General features: G+C 39.3%; 1 protein-coding gene across 4 annotated transcripts in view; it reads left to right on the top strand.

Moving 5' to 3' along the window:
- The window catches only part of RAPGEF4 (Rap guanine nucleotide exchange factor 4), a 151,412-nt gene extending 137,787 nt beyond the window's left edge, over positions 1-13,625 (top strand). For 3 of the 4 annotated variants that reach the window (XM_027878495.1, XM_027878492.1, XM_027878497.1), the window contains 5 exons: positions 1,512-1,562; positions 2,204-2,291; positions 2,628-2,692; positions 10,776-10,830; positions 12,363-13,625. In XM_027878495.1, coding sequence (XP_027734296.1) covers positions 1,512-1,562; positions 2,204-2,291; positions 2,628-2,692; positions 10,776-10,830; positions 12,363-12,490 — 387 coding nt within the window. In that variant the 3' untranslated portion in view covers positions 12,491-13,625. The remainder of the gene's footprint in view (positions 1-1,511; positions 1,563-2,203; positions 2,292-2,627; positions 2,693-10,775; positions 10,831-12,362) is intronic. The other variant, XM_027878494.1, reaches the window with a different exon arrangement.
- The last annotated feature ends 4,962 nt before the right edge of the window (positions 13,626-18,587 follow it).

Genomic DNA, 18,587 nt, shown 5'->3' with positions numbered 1-18,587 from the left:
ACATGCCCGAGAAGTCACCAGCCCTGTTTTCAAAAGTACATGTTGCAAGGAGCATGTACAATCGGTGCTATAGGCAAAGATTTTCAGTTCCTTAAAATAATGACCCTTCATTTGTGGCCACTGAGAGGCTTTGGGAGAGCTGAAACAGTACAGTAGTATGAACAGAGAAGAAGGAATTGAATGTATATACTACATACAGCAATCTGAAATGGGCACCAGCTCTGAGCTGGGGGAGCACAGATCACTTGTAGGTGTGGGGTATTAACTTGAGATCAGGGAAATGTTATCACACTTTGGTTCTGTAGAGCAATTGGTTCATCAAGAGAATTTCTGCAATTTGATTTTTAGCCAGAAAAATACACAGAATAGGCTTAAAAACAAACATATCAAGACCTGATTTTTGCTATATTATCATGCATTTACATTAGTTGCATGCGCAAATTAGATATTTGCAGGTGCAAATGTCCAATTATACCACTTATTTCACAAATACCTAATCTGCATGCATATGCAAACTAGGCACACAGTTGTTGACACACATCATTAAAAATTAGGCCCTTGCTGTGGCACAGTGTAAATAGCTTGCTAGGGTACACACTCCAAATGTAGAAAGTATTGCAAAAAATAATTTCTGCACTAAAAAGTCTCTGTTAATTTTTAATGTTACCCACTTCCAGTGGTTGTCTAATTAATTCAGCAAATACAGAGAAATTTCTTGTTAAAATTAGAAAGCTGACATGTTCTGAGTGTACCTAAAAAATTACTGTGATGTCTGAAACTAATTTATAATGTATCTAATAGTCTTTATCGTGAAGTTATTTGATCTGTATGACATAACATGCATGAGGGGGGAAAAGCGTGTTTACTGAAGCCCATTTCATCTCAATCATTGCATGATCAACTGGCCATGTTTTATTTGTGTAGGTATTGTGGACTGAAAAAAATATTCGTTAATTTATATCCCAGAAAATGGTAGAAGCCCTTTGTTGCTGGGCATGTCAAGAATTTAAGCAATAGTTGGAGATGCATCAGCATGAGCAAAAAAACCTGCTGGAAATGCCCAGGCATGGATATGAATGTTTGCAAGGGCAGTTCATCATAGGTATGAATAATTAAGCTGAGCTGCCCCTACACAAGTGATGTGTAAATTATGCTTTCAGATAGGCTATAATCAGGAATATCCTGAAAACATTCACTTGAACTTCCACTTACATTCTGAATTTAGTGATTGTGATGTGAGCCAAACAAAAATCTGAATCTAAACATCCCAAAGGAGTAAATTCAAGTCGGGGTTTAAATCAGGATCCAGGTTTCATGGCTGGTCCCGTCTCTATTTATAATCTGGTTGCTAGGAAACATGTTGTATTTTAGATTAGTACATTGTTAGAAATATCTGGCAAAAAAGAGCACTTTCCTGACTTAGGGCGTTGTAGAAGGAACTAGCATTTACAGTAAAATTACCACACTAATCAGATTTAATTAAGGTTTGCTATTTTTGTTTTTATTAACAGAAACTTCCAAGCAAGTTCAAGAAGATCTATGCAGAGTTTGAAAGCTTAATGGTGAATAGCAATAGATCCCTTATCCTATGCACAATCTGAGATAATTCAGTTTCTGAGTAACTGATTTGAATTCCTTGATTCAGAACATTTTATATGTCCTTGTTTGACTTTAAGAAGTTTATGATCCCGTTTTAGAGCTGCTAAAACAAGTATGTATGACTAATAAATTATACTCTTAGGAACCTACTCTGAGAGAACTTATGTACCACTCAAAGTTAATCTGGGAACTCAGAAAAGCTTTATCACATGTTTTCTGATAGTACATATGGGAATTTCTATTTTTCAACCTGGATTTTTCCAGGCAATACATTTTAGTGTTACAACATACGCAGAACTGGATCTGCAGCTGCAAGGAGGCAATAAAAATGTGTGGTTTCTTTTATGAAGGAGGTTTTTGTAATCATATCTTACCTCGCTATTTGGCACAAAAAAATGTTTGTGTTTAGTGGCTGCGTCCTCATCATGTAAGCAGTTTGGGAGAAGGATAAAAGGTGTCTGAATTTCCAGATGCACTTTTAAAGGCAGAGAAAAAAATAATTATTTTAATAAATGTCATGACACCTAAATGAATGCATGCAGTGTCTCAATACATATAATAATACATATTAGTAATTATTTGATTTCTCTTTTTTTTCCATAAGGATCCATCGAGAAACCACAGGGCCTACAGACTAACTGTAGCTAAATTGGACCCTCCAATAATTCCTTTCATGCCACTACTTATAAAAGGTAAGCTTGGAAGTTACCAGAATTATTAACTTGAAAGCTATTTGTCAAATATTTGAAGGATAAGAGTAGCAGCAAGAAAAAGCAAAAATCAATCTCAGTGTGAGGTATGATCTTTTTCCATTATAAAAAGCATGACACAGAGACAAGAAAAACTGCTTTCATACATCTGAATATCGTGCCTTGATTTTATTAGTCTCGGAAATGCTGCAAATTAAAACCCAAATGTTTCACTTTTACAGCTGCTATGATTTTTGTAAGGGATAGAGAAAATGTTCTACTGTTTTGTATGGCCACGATTCAGTAACGGGCTTTTATGTGTCTTTTATTTCTATACAGACATGACATTTACTCATGAGGGAAACAAGACATTCACTGACAATCTAGTAAATTTTGAAAAAATGGTACGTATAACATATTTGAAAGAAAACTTTAAAAGACCTCCCTATTCTCCTCTTCAACAGTGAACTTCTCAACAGTGACTTGCAGAGCTAGAGAAAGTGAAGGCAGGAGCAAGAGCTGGCAAAAATAGTCTGTGTTGTGTAAAGCGCCTGGGACCTTTGGGTTTCTGGAAAACCTCACAGAGGCAGAGAAGGAATTGCCCACTGAGCCACGCACAGCCAAAATGTTTCCTAGGAGAGATAGCAGCAGTGACAGGAAGCAAAGCTGTTAGAGACACTTTTTAACAGCCAGTTTGGGACCAACCTGTGATTTTAACTGCTGTTCTTCAAACAAAACTGAACTGCCTAGGGTTGGGATAGTTCTGCATTGCTCCTCAAAGAATGAAGGAAGCATTAAATAGAATGTGCACAACATCTTATTTTCTTCTTTCCTTTAACAAGTGAGACATCTGTGACTTGATTGCTTTCATATTGGAAAGGAGAATCAATGATAAAAGGCTAGATTATGCTTCAGTTTGATTTATTTTAAATCCTACATGTAAGCTGTCATCATTTTAAACACTTTTGTCAAAAACTGCAGGCAGGAAACTTGCCACCACAGAAATCTCAGGTAAAACTCAAGTTCCTCAGCAGTGGTTGCTAAGGCCGTGTTCCTCAATAATGTTGTTAATGACACCTGCACCTGAGAACCTACAATAGCCAAGCCCAGCTATGAGCATCTGAAAACAAAACCTGACTTACTTTTCTGGCAATGAATTGTAAAGTCATAGAATCACTAATGTTGGAAAAGACCTCCAAGTCCAACCATTAACCCAGCACCACTGTTCTCACCAGTAAACCATGTCCCCAAGTGCCACATCCACACACTCTTTGGACACTTCTATGGACAGTGATTTCACCACTTCCTATGCCTATTCCAATGCATGACCACCCTTACAGTGATGAAATTTTTCCTCACATTCAATCTAAACCTCCCCTGGTGCGACTTGAGGCTGTTTCCTCTCAGCCATTCAGCAGCCACGCTAGAGCATATCTCCTCTGGCACCTATGTATGCTTGTTCTTAGTGCTGCAGTAACCAGAACCACTCCATGGTTATTTCCACTGCATTGTGGAGGAGTTTGTCTGACCCTCTGAGTACTGATAACTGCAGAAGTGGGAAAAAAGAGGACTTTCAGCTCTTGAAAAAACTTCAGAGAAAAGTGGTCATCACTCTGAGTGAATCCTCTTAGATTTTAATCTGTAGCTCTAGGACAGCCTCTGTCCTAGGGTAAAAATACCCCTCTACTAAGATGAGACTTTTTTGTGGGTAAATGGCAGCACTAATGCCTGAATAAGGGCCTGACCTCACTTTGCAGTAATGGCGTTTTGTAGTTGCATACACAGACTGTGTTGCCATCTCCTTCCAAAGGCCTTGAGCCTTCTACCTGCAGAAAAGGATTTTTTTTTTCTCAATCGCCTATTCTCATTAGGTAGACAAATATATATATTTTCATGTAGATAGTAAGTACTTTGGGGAACACAAATGGATCTCAGACTTGGTTGGAGCACCTCCAAAGCACAAGGGATGGCAGCTGCATTGCTATAGCCGTGGTTCTGTGGCTGGCACCAACATCTCCGCCTCCCTTGGCCTGTTTACACTCCTGAGCCAGAAGAGCCAGTACATCCACTGACCTCAGAGCTCTATCCCTCAGGCTCTTTTGTATGCCTGATTATGTGTAAAAGCCATTACAGGAGGCAGGAGTTCTCCTGTAAGCACTTCAACTTCAACCCAGGCTTGTCATTTAGAAATAGTTCTGCACCACTGTATACCACACATTGGCACTCCCAAGGCAAGGAGTGAATTTTATAGCAGCCTAGACCGATCTAGGCTGCTGCAGATCTGACCTTTTCACCCTAAGACATTGCCTTCTCTTCAGAAGTATGTTATCTCCGGAACAGCAGTTTATTAGTAGTACCCAAAAAGTTTTAAGTAATATTTTACACTGCAAGAAGGTAGTCCCAGTAATCGGGGTTTTGATAATTTTCTTTAGGAGGGGGAAGTGAATATCAATTAATTTTTTTTGATACTATATATTTTTTTAAAGAATCAATATTATGTCTCATGTTCCTCCAGTCAACGGAAAGGGAAACATTCTCCTTTTTTAGTATTTTAAACCTTTCTTCAGTTGGTGCGCTACCTAAAAGCTCACTCTGCTTTTTCTCTTGGCCTTACTACAAGTATATCTTTGTATTTTTATTGTTCTTCACTAGCTATTCTGCATGCTTCTATGGTGTTTTTACTGGCTCTCAACCCATAGCTGTTCAAAGCAACCTGTATTCTAATTCCACCCACATAGTTCATTCAAATCCTAGTGTGGACCTGGCAGGTTTTAGCTTTTTATATGTGACATCAGGTCAAGCAAAGAAGAAAAGCCTACTGTTAAACCTCAGTCGCTGCCGCCTACTTGTGTTGAGCTTAAAACTGTCATATCCACACATAATTGCCAGATATTAACCAGTGAAGACAAGACCATTCAGCCAAATAACTCTCAGATAAAGTTTGCTCTTTTTTACATAAGCATAAACCCAAGGTAAATCTGTGATGTTACTCTGCCATTTTCAGGAGAGAAGCAGAAACCAGATTTCCTCACAGGAATCATGTCCTGCCATTTGTTGTTTCTGTCTGTTTGTTCTGCTGCACGATGTTCTCTCACAAGCAGATGGAGATTCCTCTGAATATTGCTGGGAGCTACCCTTACCGATCTTTCTAAAACATCTTTGTTCTTTGGAAAATTGTTTCCCTTGATCCATCCTAAATTTGATATTTGCTGAAGTTTATGAATAAAAATATCTGGGTAGTAGCCATTGGTGGTGCCATTTGCCACCGGAGGAGGTGGGTCCCTCTGACTCTCGTGTAAGCACAGTGATGAAACTGAGAACAGCCTCTGGCATCACGTCTGCATTCTCACCACAGAGCTCTGATCCCGACAGCTGATGTGCTGCTGACAACTTTATTCCTGTAACTGGCAGCCAAAAGTAGAAGTTTGATCTAATGGCATCTCTTCAGCTGAAACAGCTTCCTTTAAATCTGTTCTGTTTTGTGATGTTTCTGTTATTATTTATATTAAACCATGCGTCCTAAAACATGCAGGAGCTGTGAGGCAATGTCTGAGCCAGGAGATCCCTGAGTGCCAGAAACAGCGAGGCCTGGTTCCCTAAACGTTTTTGTTTCATGGCTGCCTGAGCTCTGCTCAGAGCTTTCCTCGTGGCTGGGGCATGTGTCGTTTCTTCATGGTTGGGGAATTCTGTGTGAATAGGCTTTTGTCATAACATAGGAACTTGCACTACAGCCTTTTTCCTGAAGGAGACAGGAGGGCACTTATACAATCTTTCTCTTGTCCACAGCCATCTATTTTCACAGAAAATTGTTAGGAGCTGTCTTGTGTTTGAAAACTCTGGGTTCTTTTTTCAAATTGAACAAAATTATCTAGAGAAGAAGGGAAAAAACAGACAGATGGTGTGAAACCACATTAGCCTAGTCTTTTTTAGCAACTCAAGCTAAAAAGGAAAGAGCCTGAGTCGATTTTTTCCTGCTACACTTTCCTATAAATTCATCTTTTCAGGGATGTAGTGACAGAACTGTGGTATTGGCAGTAGTAGGGGGACATCACTCTGCAGAGCATTGCTGAGCTTTTGTGACTGCCTGTGTGACTGCCTGCTCCTTCTTCCCCTTCCCCATCTCCTGATCCCCCATGGATGCCTTATTTGGAGGAGGCTGTGAGGAGTGGGGGGACAGGGACAGCTAGCCAGGGAAGAGAATAACCATGTGTGGCAGAGCCATGGCTGTGTGTAAAGAAGGACGTTTGTAAATGGAGCCATTTGGTTTGTACAAGATGTGGGCCAACAGTATTGAACATGTCAGAAATAGGTATGCTCTTATTCTCTGTATTTGCACTGTACTTGAGCTCTTTACTATGCCATTTATTGCATGAAGCAAGGGGGAAGGAGGGGTGGTGCATGTGGAGCAAGCATTTGGCCTTAAAATCCATCCTGGAAAAGGTTATTTATACTCCTGTCAGCAAGTAGACAGAATAACTAAATCACCAGTCTTAGTAGTGCAAGTCTTTAGTAAAAGGCTTTGTCTTCAATACCAAACAGACGTGGTTTTAGAGAAGTATTGAAGGTCTTTTACTTATCTCCCTGCAAGAAACTGATGGAACAGGTTACAAGATGTTTCCACATGGTGTGGCACAGATGTCCCTTCTAGTTTGGCATATACTTCATGACACTAAACTACCTGCATCTCTTCTCCACTAGTGAGTTGATAGATGCTAACTGTAAGTGTTGTTTAAGAGGACTCATCTGTGTAATAACTGAAGACATATTTGTCACAAAGAAACAAAACTTGTAACATTTTTTAAATGCTGTTCTTCTAGTTTGACAGGTGGGGGATATTTGGGGAGCTGCAAATAATGTGAAAGATAAAAAGGTGCCAGTAGGCAGCAAACACAGTTAGTTTGCAATCTAGAATGACCCTCTTTTCAGGTGAAGGCAAGCACCCAAAGCTGTCAGTAGTAATAGTTCCTATAAACTCTGTATGATTTAGCAGATAGAGAATAACCTACAACCTGCAGTGCAGTACATGGCAATATATAATGTTCAAGTGACACTGCTTTTATGGCTATACATTTAGAAAAAATTTAAAAGCCCTTTCCTAGAATTATGTCTTGCCAGGGAAAGAAGAGAGAGGAAAGGAAGGAAAGTACTGAGCATGATTCTTTGTAGGGACAGGCAATATTTCATCCTCTTGACCACTTACTGATTTCTGCATTTTTCAAATCTCAGCTGCATAATTCTGCACTCTGGCTGCCAGTACAGTATTTTGTATTCATAGACAGAGGAAAGATGTGGTTATTTGGGAACTTTATCAGTGACATTTCTCAAATCATCAGACAGTCTGAACAAAGATCACTTTCGATGGCACCATCTTCATGTCACACTACCCAGCATATCTCAGAAATGGAACCTGCAGAGGGAGCAAAACTCAGGGAAAAGCTCTGAAAGTGCTGACCTCCCATGGTGGCACAAGACAGTGCCATGGTGCTGACCACTGATGCTTCTTTTTGTCAAGCCTCTTCACCCTTCAGGTGTGAAATGAGGATTAGAAAATCTGTGCATATTCGTTTTCAGGTTTTGTGGAGATGAACAAAAGGGAATTCACCCTCTGATCCATATGCAAAAAAAAGGGCAAACATTCTTTCATTTTTGGAACATAAAGATTATGCAAAAAGTATGTGACTAAAGCCCTTAGTATTTTCTATGGCATATATGAATATTTATAATATTTAGCAACCTGGGTTTGAAATGGATTAGAAGATAATGTGTTGGCCTGCTGCCACAGTTCCAGACTGTGTAAAACTTGAAAGGGTATTGTTGTGTATATATAGCATGCTGGTAGTAGCTGTTGCTTGTTATGTTATGCAGTTGGTTGTATTTCAGAAAGATCCAAATTAAGGTTTGTATGGCTTTTCGTTCGTGGTCTTCCTCAGCACTGTGACTAAACAGAGGTCAATCTTTGCAGGCATTGACTAGAGGTAATCCTCTGTTTGAAGAAAAATTGTAAGGAGCAGGCAATTAAACTTCCATCTGAACATTTTTTCTGTGCATGTTTCTAGTTTTCTTGCATGAAAAGAAGACAATCCAACTTATCTACAAGATTCAGGAAGGAAGATTCACTTTTGTTTCATATGCTGTGTTTCTGTTCATTTCACACCTTACAAAGAGTAAATCTTAAGAGCTTAGACATTATTAGACAGTACAACAGCACCTGGAAAAAAAGGCAATGTGAAAGAAGATTATGTATCGTCAAGGATACATAATGCTTCAGAATCTCCCCATTGGGTTGTGGTGCTGTCTTTGGGCCACAGTTTCTCCATTTATTCAGCCTTAACACACACTTACTGATTCATTCTGTGTTTCATCATTGCCAGAACACTTCTGAATGCACAGATTGAATCACAGTATCCTCAGGAACAGGCAAAGTAACCCCTTAAAATGAAGTCTTTCAGCCAACTGAAGGAGGCCAGGCAGTTCAGCCTTTCACCAGAAGTCAGACAAGTCCATTGCCACTTTGATTTTCCTTGCCTGGAAGAGCCCATATAATGAGAAATTTGGAAATAGGGAAAACTTTTTAAAAGCCTTCACTACACACATAAATTGTCTGTCAGTACAGTCCAGCGTTACAGTATTTACTCTCAATGCTATGTTTTGCTTATCTAAGAGGTTCCATTGAAGTCAATGGGACTCATTCACATGCTTAATGCTAAACACCTGTGAGATTGTTTGCAAGGTAAGTACCTTAAAAAATCTGCCTGGTTAGAATGGCTTGAAGAGGTATGAAAATTAACACAGGATAAAACTTATTCTTACTTGAATTCTACTTGTTTTCCATATGTAAATACATATGACTTTAGGAACAGTATAAGCAGGCCCATATCCAAATTCCCTAGATCGTTTGGGAAAGTGTGTTTTAGAATTAAGGTATTTTAGATCAGTTCAATAATAGCTACATTTCATTTGATGATACAAGTTGTAATCCACAAACATTTAGTACACAGTGTTTCTTAAGCTGACCAGCAGCCATACCCATTTTTGTATACTTGACAGTACGTTAAAATGTGTGGGATTATTCAGTATGTCTGTAAGGAACGTTTTGCATTGCTGTTTCCCCCTTCTGGAATGACAGATTTCGCAAATATATTTTATTTAGAACATCATTTTCGTGTAAAATTGTAATGGTGTATGAATTTTGAGGAGTGTATGCCCTAGGCTTTACTAGTAAGAGATATATAATTCCATTGTGTGAGGGTTTATGACTAACTAGCTTGTTAATCTCGCACCATATTTCCAGAAGGTATCAAGTAGCCTGGTGAGAGTGTGCTGTGTTAAAAGATGTAGCTGCCTTGGAACAAACATTAGAGACTGATTTGGAATAGCATTTCCCTCCTCTATTTTTTCTTAATCTAAGCAAAAGAAATCGAAACAAATGTTGTCCTCATAACAGTGATTGGATCAAACTACCTAGCTAAGGAATTAAGTCTTACTGCTGAAGTTTCAGTTTATTTGATATAATGCAGAACAAGTAATCCTGCCCCTGCACTGATGGGAGTATTACCTATGTGGCGCTAATCACACAAGCCAGTTAAAACTGTGCAGTCCAGAACTAAATCTGAAATGTTTTGCTCTTTGGCTTACCTTAATTTCTGGTATTAAAAACTATATTGTAAAATAACACCTGATTTATCAGAGCAAAGTGCGTTGATTAATATTTTCTTACCTAAGTGAGTGAAATTATGTCTTTTTTTACTGAAAAGGAGGCACAGCCACGAACTACTGAAGTGATTTCTGGGGGTTTTTTGTGAATTGATATTAGAAGGGCCCACTAAAAGTAAATCCACTTTTCATGTTGTGTTAGGTACACTTGGGCAAGCTAACACTGCCTAACAGGACTGTTTGATGAAACTTGCCTACAGGACCACAGTTCTAACTGTGGCCTTCCACCTGTGAACTGAGCATTCTGCCAGAGGAATCAGTGAACATGCACCCTCACATGCTCATTTACACTGTCATTTTCCAGGAGGACTGCATTTTAAACTCAAGCTCATATAAAAGGTGAAAGCTCTTTAATTGTTGAATATGTTCTAGAAATGGCCTTGCTGTTAGGCACTGATGGTCTTTAAATTACTGTGTATATACTCCACGGTGTTCCACACGATACTCCTTTTACTTTTTAATGTGGTAAGATGTTATCAGAGAAATGCACATCGAAGGGGCCGATGTTCATTCTTAGTTAGGGCCTTTTACAGCATTCAAGCAAGGGAAAGGGCTCTCTGAGCACATGTAAATTATACTCATGCTTATTTAAAGCCTGTGTAAATGCAAATCACACCCTACATATGAGAGTATCAGCATTAAAATTATATTTTCATTCATATGACTGCTTTTATTGGCATATGTCTTCACACTCAGGCACAGTTAGGTGCTTCGTTTAAATGATGATAAAATACAGTGCTTGTTCTCTGATTGCATCCCGTCTTTTCCTTCCAGCGCATGATTGCCAACACTGTCAGGACAGTGAAATTCTGCCGAAGCCAATCTTTCAGTAAGTGTATTACAACATCTGCACAGTCAGCATTATCATCAGTAGCTACAGTAATTACAACTAATTCTGTGTGTACCAGAATTGAAAAGCCTGGTTTCCAGTGATTCTTCCATGTTTGGATCCTGTGATGTTTCACAGGGCAAAATATCTTTCAGGAAGCTCTAATAAACCCCTTCTCTTCCATCTCTTTTCCAAGCATGTGAAAGAGCTAAATATCTGTGAGGTCTCTACCCATCTGTCAAATTAGAGCCAGTTGAAATTGGCCAGTGGGCTCAGAAGTGGTTGAAATAAGTCTAGCAGGCAGGAGCACACAGATACGTGCCAGATACTTGCTTGGGTAAACCCTGTTTTAATGGGAAACCAGTCCGGAAACATGACATTTATAAATGACATAAGGTGATGCATTTAAAACCTGTTTGTCAGTATAATTACTAGAACTTACTTGAGGCCCTGTAAGATGACAGGGCTGTATGGTCAAACTGGCTTGCTCTGTGGGTCTCGTCCCGTCTAGGTGCACTGTCAGCCCCAGTCGCATTGACATTTCCTCAGGGTTCCATCCATTTTGACTCAGAGAAGCCTTCCTCTTTCTTGACTGACAAAATGAATTATATAAACAATATCTTTTCACAAAAATAGTTTCTTTCTCTCTCAGTCAAAGCTTAACTTTAGATCGAGTTAAAGGAAATTCGTTGGGTTTTTTTTCTCCCACCATTCAGATTTTATTGTCTGTGTGTCTTTAATTTTGATGTTTTAAGCACCACAGAGACCTCCACATATTTAGAAATGGAAGTAGATTTTCACTATATTTGATATAACAAAATGTCAGGTATACATGGATCTACTGGATCTAAGTCCCACACTTTTTTTGTGTATGTGTATTCATGTGTTGTAGATGCTTCGGTATCTTTTTTTAGTCAAATTTAAGTTACCTAACACATATTTCATTACATTGTAAGGTGTTCCTGTAAGGCTGAAGATACTCATTTTTAACTCAGTGGTATTCCGTAATTGTTGCCGGAGCAGGTATAATGTGGTTATGTTAAGTAATGTAAAAACGTAGTAAATTCTGAGGCTTGAATGGGATGGCCATTAAGCCCTGCATTGTTACAAATATTTAAGAATGAGCTAGAAATGGGAATATTACGTGAAAGGAGGCTTAAATCAATGCTATAATTTTGAATCTGTGTAAAGTTGCGGGTTCAAAAGCCGATGGGTAGCTTTAAATCGTACTTGTTAGCTATATAATTTATAGGTATTTACTGGTAAGGTGATTATGAAACTGAAACCGAGGGCCATCCATTTTAGTAAATGTAGCCAAGGATATCCAAGAGAAAAAGTTAATTTGTGGGGGTAGTCACCAGAAAGACTGTCAGATACGGAGGAAAGGTTTCAAAGAGACCGATTTGTAAATATTTTCTTTTTAACTCACCAGGATCTAGTCTTTCCTGTGACAGCCTGTAAAGAGTTATGCATTCTGTTCAGGCATTTGTTCATTTAAGTGTATCAATCCTACATCATTTCTCTTTCACCAGATCCTGATGCAGCCCTAGCTAATAAGAACCATCAGGATGTTCGGAGCTATGTGCGGCAATTAAATGTGATTGACAACCAGAGAACTTTATCACAGATGTCTCACCGACTAGAACCGCGTCGAGCATAAACATTTGAAGCGATGATGAGAAATGATCTTTAATCCTGTCAAGGTCACTTGTTAAGAACTTCACTTTCTCTGCTACTGCACTGCCACTACAAAAATAAGCAAAAACATATTCTAAGGTCTTAGGCAACGCACAATATACCAGCCTGTTGGAGAACTTTGGCTGAGGAAGAATTTATGCACTGTAGGCGTACAGGTGGCCATGTTGTGAACTGTTAATTCCTTTTAAAGTGTAGTGATTTCTCATATGGATTAAAAAAAGGCAAAACATAAAATAGAATAGTTAGTGGGAAATGCACAAAAAGCTTCTAACAATTCTAAGGTAGGTAGTGATTTCTTCTCCCTAATTAAAAATCTGTATTTTGTGATTTAGTCTCCAGGTCAGGACCAAAACTGATCATCAGTTTAGCTTGCTTAGCTACTGTTCACCTCAGTAGATTTATGTAAGCATCTGATGAAAGAATGCAGGTTCAAGAGAAGTCCAAGATATAATTCCATTCAGAGAAGACTTGCAAATATTTCCCTTTTAAACACAACAGATGCTAAGAAAATTTCCTAAGCTTAATTATACTGTCTACTACTACAAGCAGTGTGGCCATTTCAGAAAACTGACAGGACTGAAAATATTTCAAATAATAAATAATCTGTGTTTACATTTTACTTCTTTATTTTTAAACTACCAATTAGGTTTTTACAAAATTCCATTGCAAAAGTAAGGTTGTCAAAATCAATAGCATTAAAGGTAGCAAAGGACTGGTTCAAAAAGAGCACAATATGCACAAATGGATTTCAAGAGAATATTTTCCTGGACATTAAAACCTTAAACTTTAGCTATAATTAATTGTGGCTGGTTAACACATATTTTCTGGTCTTAAGCATTTACAAATATCTTAATTTTCAGCCAATTGTTTTGCACTTTCAATAGACTGTAAATAAATGTTAATTAATTATGTTCTAGAATATTTATTTATGTAATAGTTATTGTGCCAAAATAATTCCATTTTATTTATTTTGTTTAGCATGTTATGGGAGTGCAGGTTTTGTCTTCACACTTGGTGTGCATTTATGTGTAGGAATTGTGCGATCTCCCTTTTCTGTAAATAACACACAGTACCTTATTAAATGTAATTGCTGGAAAGGTTTAGTCACTGGCCTTATTTGCACTTTCAGCTTCATTCCTGCATAAATAGCAATGCTACTAGTTGGCTGATATATCAAACTTGGCTTGTCGTTTGCTGGGCCTCGAAACTACAGTTGGCCCACATCCACTGTGATATGGATGACGAGTTTAAAGCCTGTCAGATCCATCCCTGACACGGGGGATGACAGGCCTGCAGTGACATAACACTACGGTTTTATTAGCTGGTTTGTTTCTAAGGAGAAAACATTTAAATTGGAAAGAAGGGATATAAAAGAAGAAGGGATGTATTCTTAATTTTAGCTATCTGACTGATTTGTCCTGCTCAGTCAGTAATGTGAGTGCTACAGGTTATCTTATCTTGGACAGGATTTTACCTCAGGTTGGTTAACTCGAGACCTTGGCTAATGTGGCACTCGAGAGACCTCTGGCTTCAGTCACCATAGGGCCTGCAGACATGAGGGAAGAGGTGATCTGGCATGTACCCTTTCCCCTCCGAAATACTCCTCAGGATAGTTGTACTACTGCTGGGTAAGCCCCGATGATGGCCAAGTGCATGCCAAGGGAATGACGATGTTCAAATGGCAAAAGTCTTTCCTATTGCATTCACACTTGTTGTGTGCTGTGGAGCTGGACGTCATAAAACTGATTAAGCCTGCAATTAGAAGCTGCGAGTATTATCTCATAATTAAGCTTCAGAGATGACCTCATTGATACAGTCTGCATTTTACTTCAGACACAGAGTATTCTTTTCTTGGCACTGAGCAGGCCTGTATGGAGTCAGTATACACATAAAGTTTTTTTTTATCTATAAAAAAACCTGCATCCTTTTAGTCAAAACATAAATTTTGCAAAAGCTGAGAGTCACCAGGGAAATGCTGACACATAGAACCACAATCTGCTCACTACCTGCATTCTGCAGAGGAAAGAATTACACAGTTAAGAAATATTCTGCAGCATGATGAAATAATTTATTTTAACTTTGCTGTCTAACTAGAAGTTCAAGATGATTCAGAGGAAAACCAGCTAATAACATAGAGACAAATTTGTGTCTTATTATTTCAAGTGAGAAGCATTTATTTCCATTTGTACTGTTCTATGAATATACTTCATATGCCTTTTTCAAATACAAAATCTTCCCAGAAGCAAAGTATGCAGTAGAATAAACTACAGGGACACAATTAATTCAAAAGGCATTTTTATCTTTACAATCAATTTGTAACGTTTTTGAGTTCATGATTTTATTTGTTCCAGATTTGTTCCTATTGTTTGGACTTTCATTTATTTCTGTGTTAGCTGGTTTATAAAGCTGCCAAGTTTTGGCTTGGCTCTGTGCATAGACCAATTCTTCATCTGTTTAGTATGTTTTTATCCCCTTGGTTTATTTTTTTTTTCTTTAGAATCTCGATCTGTTTTACTTATTTGTTGCCAACAGTCTCTATTGTGTAGATATATCCCAGTGATACAAAGGGAGGTTTTATGGCACCTCCATATCAACAAATGAATGCAGTTTACCTATTCAATGAAACTGGTATCTGACATTTTTTAATTTTCCAATAAAGGGTGCTGTATAAATAACAAGTGTTGCTATCTCTGTATCTAACTCATTCAAGTGGCTCAGATAGTTGCTATGGTGCTGATCACTGTCTACATACTTAGAAATTAGATGAATAAAATTACCTTGTGGCTCCGGGATCTGTCCTGGGCTTCTCTTGCTGCCTGTGTTGACTTTACAACAGGAAGGCAGCTGTCAGTATATTGCTCTTGCTGTATGAAGTCAAAACAACCGTTGCAATAGTGTGAAGAATGAATAGGAACTCAAGAAACACTGAAATGTCAAAACGCCTGTTCTGACTTCACCCCGTGCTCATGGCTGCGAGTCACAACTTGATCCTGCTTCAGTGAAGACAATCCTTTACCTGCTGACTCGGGGCCGGTCTGTAAGCCTGGGCTCAGAGGCTGTGCCAACACAGACAAGCTGGAGACAGTCGGGTGATGCCCAGCACTGCTCTGCTCATGGTCCACACTGCTTTAGCTGCAGCACTTGACCTGGTTTTGGCCCATGCCAACTAGCAACAGAGACTGTATCCAGCTGTTATTTGTGGGGGAGCATGCACTACGGACCATTTCCAGTGGGAACTGCAGACAGGCCTGTCCTTCCTTTCTCCATGTCCCACCCCCTGTCCTCCAGTGAGACCTAAGGCGCTTCACACCTCCATCCCACCCACTTGCATGAACAACATAAACACTGCAGCACAGCACCCTCTGCATTTCAATTGCCGGTGGAAAATACAAAATATTTTTTGTATTTTCACTGTTCAAAATTGTGGTTATACCTGAGGGTCACAGGCTGCAGAGTGCTGGTATGGCTGGTCTGTGCTACTTGGCCTCAGGCCCCAGACCCTGACCCTGTTTTATTTACTGGCATGGTCACAGCTGTAGTTTTCATATGAGAGGTGACCGGGTGGAAGTGTCCATAGTAAACTTCCACTGCTGAGGACCAGTGAGCCAGGGTGGGGAGGACAAACATCTCTGTTTAGGGCTGTAGAGCCCAAAGAGTCACAGGGTACCGCTCTCCCTACCTGGCACATTTCGCTGGTGTCGCTTTGTTAGCATTTGCTCTTTTTCTCAGTGATCAGGCCTGGTGTTGACAAAGGCAGGGAACAAAGGTTAAATCCAGAGAGGCTTGAATCCTGCACACCAGGAGGCTACAACTCTTTGATAAAGGCAGGATCCAAAATATTTTCCATGGAGATCTTGTTGAAACCCAGTCAGTGACAAAGACGTGATAGTGCCAGATAGAAGAGTTCAAATGTTATTTGCAGGACTCTGCAGATTGAGGACTTGGGTTCTTCCTTCCTAAGTAAACTACTGTAATGGCACACTGCCTCTGCAGATCAGGTACAAAGAGAGAGACAGAGATTAAAAAAAAAAATCCCTTTTCAGAGACACTGGCAAAACAACCTTTTAAATACAAGAAGTTTAAATATAATTTAGAAATCTTACAAAATAAGTTAGAGAGAAATCAAAAGATTTAACTTGCAGGGGTTCCAAAAGAGATAATGAATTTTGCTGGGGAAAAAAAATTAGCAAAATTATAAATCTAAATTGTTAACATAGCTTCTTAGTAAGGTCAACTGCATAATATACAGCACCTTAACCTCTTCTAGCAATTTTTAAACACCATGCAGCTTAAATAGACTACCTCTGAATTCAGCAGTATTTCATCTGGGAGCTCTGAATGCAAATCAAGAGGTAATAGTGGAAGAAAATTAAAAGATGTGCTATTCTCATTTCAGTTTTTGTACTGATAATAAGGAAAGCAGCATAGAGTAATATGGCAAAGTGAACCTCTAACTTGAATAGCTTTTCTTTCACTGTTAATCTGAAATGCATTACACTCTGCCTTTTCAAATAATCATAATGTTCTTTACTGTAGCCTGCATTAACGTTTAGCAGGCATAAGCAGCAGCTGTCACCAGAGGTCAAGGTATTAGCAATCAAAGGGAATAATGACCAGATTAAAAAGTTATCATTAAAATTACTAAACCAGAAACTTCTTCAGCAGCCTATCTCTGGAGCCCTGCCCGCTGGGCTGTAGCTGTGCCTGTGGAACCCCTGCCCCCCTCAGACACCTTGCCACAGCAGCACCGTGGGGCTGGCCAGCTCTTGGCTGGGGTGTACACACGGAAGCCTTGGCAGCTGGAGGGAACCCTCGCCCCTCTGCCTCTCTTGGAAATGTACATTGCTGCCCCAAAACAATTCCTGCAGGACTGGTGGCTAAAACCTGACCTCGAGCTTCCCATGTGCTACAGGAGCACATGGGGTACGTCCTGCATGTGTTTACCTACACGTCACCCAACAGCATCCAGAGACTGGCTCCTACTTCATCAGCCCTATGCTTTGCTTTAGCAATTACAGGCAGCTCTCATACACCATCTAACTCAGGAAGCAACTTGTACGTTCACAAAGGAACATAATCCAACCATGGGCTTGGCAGTTCATAACTCAAGTGATGGGGGGACTACTGTAAAAAAGGAGATTCTTAAAAGGGAAAAAAGAGCATGTACAGCTACAAAATCTATCATGTCTAACCGATGAAGGATATTTCACAAAGGGTTCACTTTTAATAGGCCTGGCATTCAAAGGTAATTTCTGAATTCAAAATAAACTCAAAAACCGACATGATAATGCATAAAGAACAAGTAATTACTGACGCAAATTGGAATATTTTTCTTGGAAACTCCATGTAATAAAAATGTGACACATGGAGGTACTGGTAAGAGCTTGACCTTTATTTCCTGGCCCTAATCCATTTGGGTCAGAGTGACAAAAAGCTAAGCCTTTGTCACATGGCAGGGGTCAGCCAGTCGTCTAATTTTTTTCCTCTTTTTGCTTTCAAATGCAAATAAAGCACATTACCAATGAAAATAATGATTGTAAATGAATACCTCAATTAAAGGAAATTTACATAAAGATACATAGGATAGAGGTGATAGTAGATACTCCAACATCCTAACAGACAATAATCCATTTCTTAATCAACTTCTGTCAATAATCATAAGCTCCCTGCTCTCCATGGTTTCCTCATTATAACACCACCTCTTGTGTTTTTAAATAGTTCTTTCTTCAGATGCTGTCCAAGCCAGCAAGTGAATCCACTAGCTGTATTTGCCGACTCTTTGTGGTTTTTCACAGGTGTACATTATTTCTGCACAGGAGTACTGTCGGCAGCATTGTGGATGTTCTCAGATAACAGAGAGCCAGTGCTGCCTTGGGTTTTCTTTAGATGTCCTCATTCTCTGTAGGACTGACCCTTGAGGGCTGCAGTACTGGCAGGTTGCTGTCTAGTGTCTGTTTGAAATCCAGCATTTCCTTCCATTTGTGATTCCTGCCCTAGTGTTTCTCCTGTTCCAGTCGTCTGGCATGTAACTCCTTTGTGGTGCTCCTGATCAGTTAGCA

The sequence above is a fragment of the Empidonax traillii genome, unplaced genomic scaffold (genome assembly GCF_003031625.1).
Source record: "Empidonax traillii isolate 1590-97213 ecotype Southwest subspecies unplaced genomic scaffold, ASM303162v1 scaffold42:size1813164, whole genome shotgun sequence".
Lineage (NCBI taxonomy): Eukaryota > Metazoa > Chordata > Aves > Passeriformes > Tyrannidae > Empidonax > Empidonax traillii.
The sequence above is the reverse complement of the archived record's forward strand: the minus strand, read 5'-3'. Positions and strand labels throughout refer to the sequence as shown.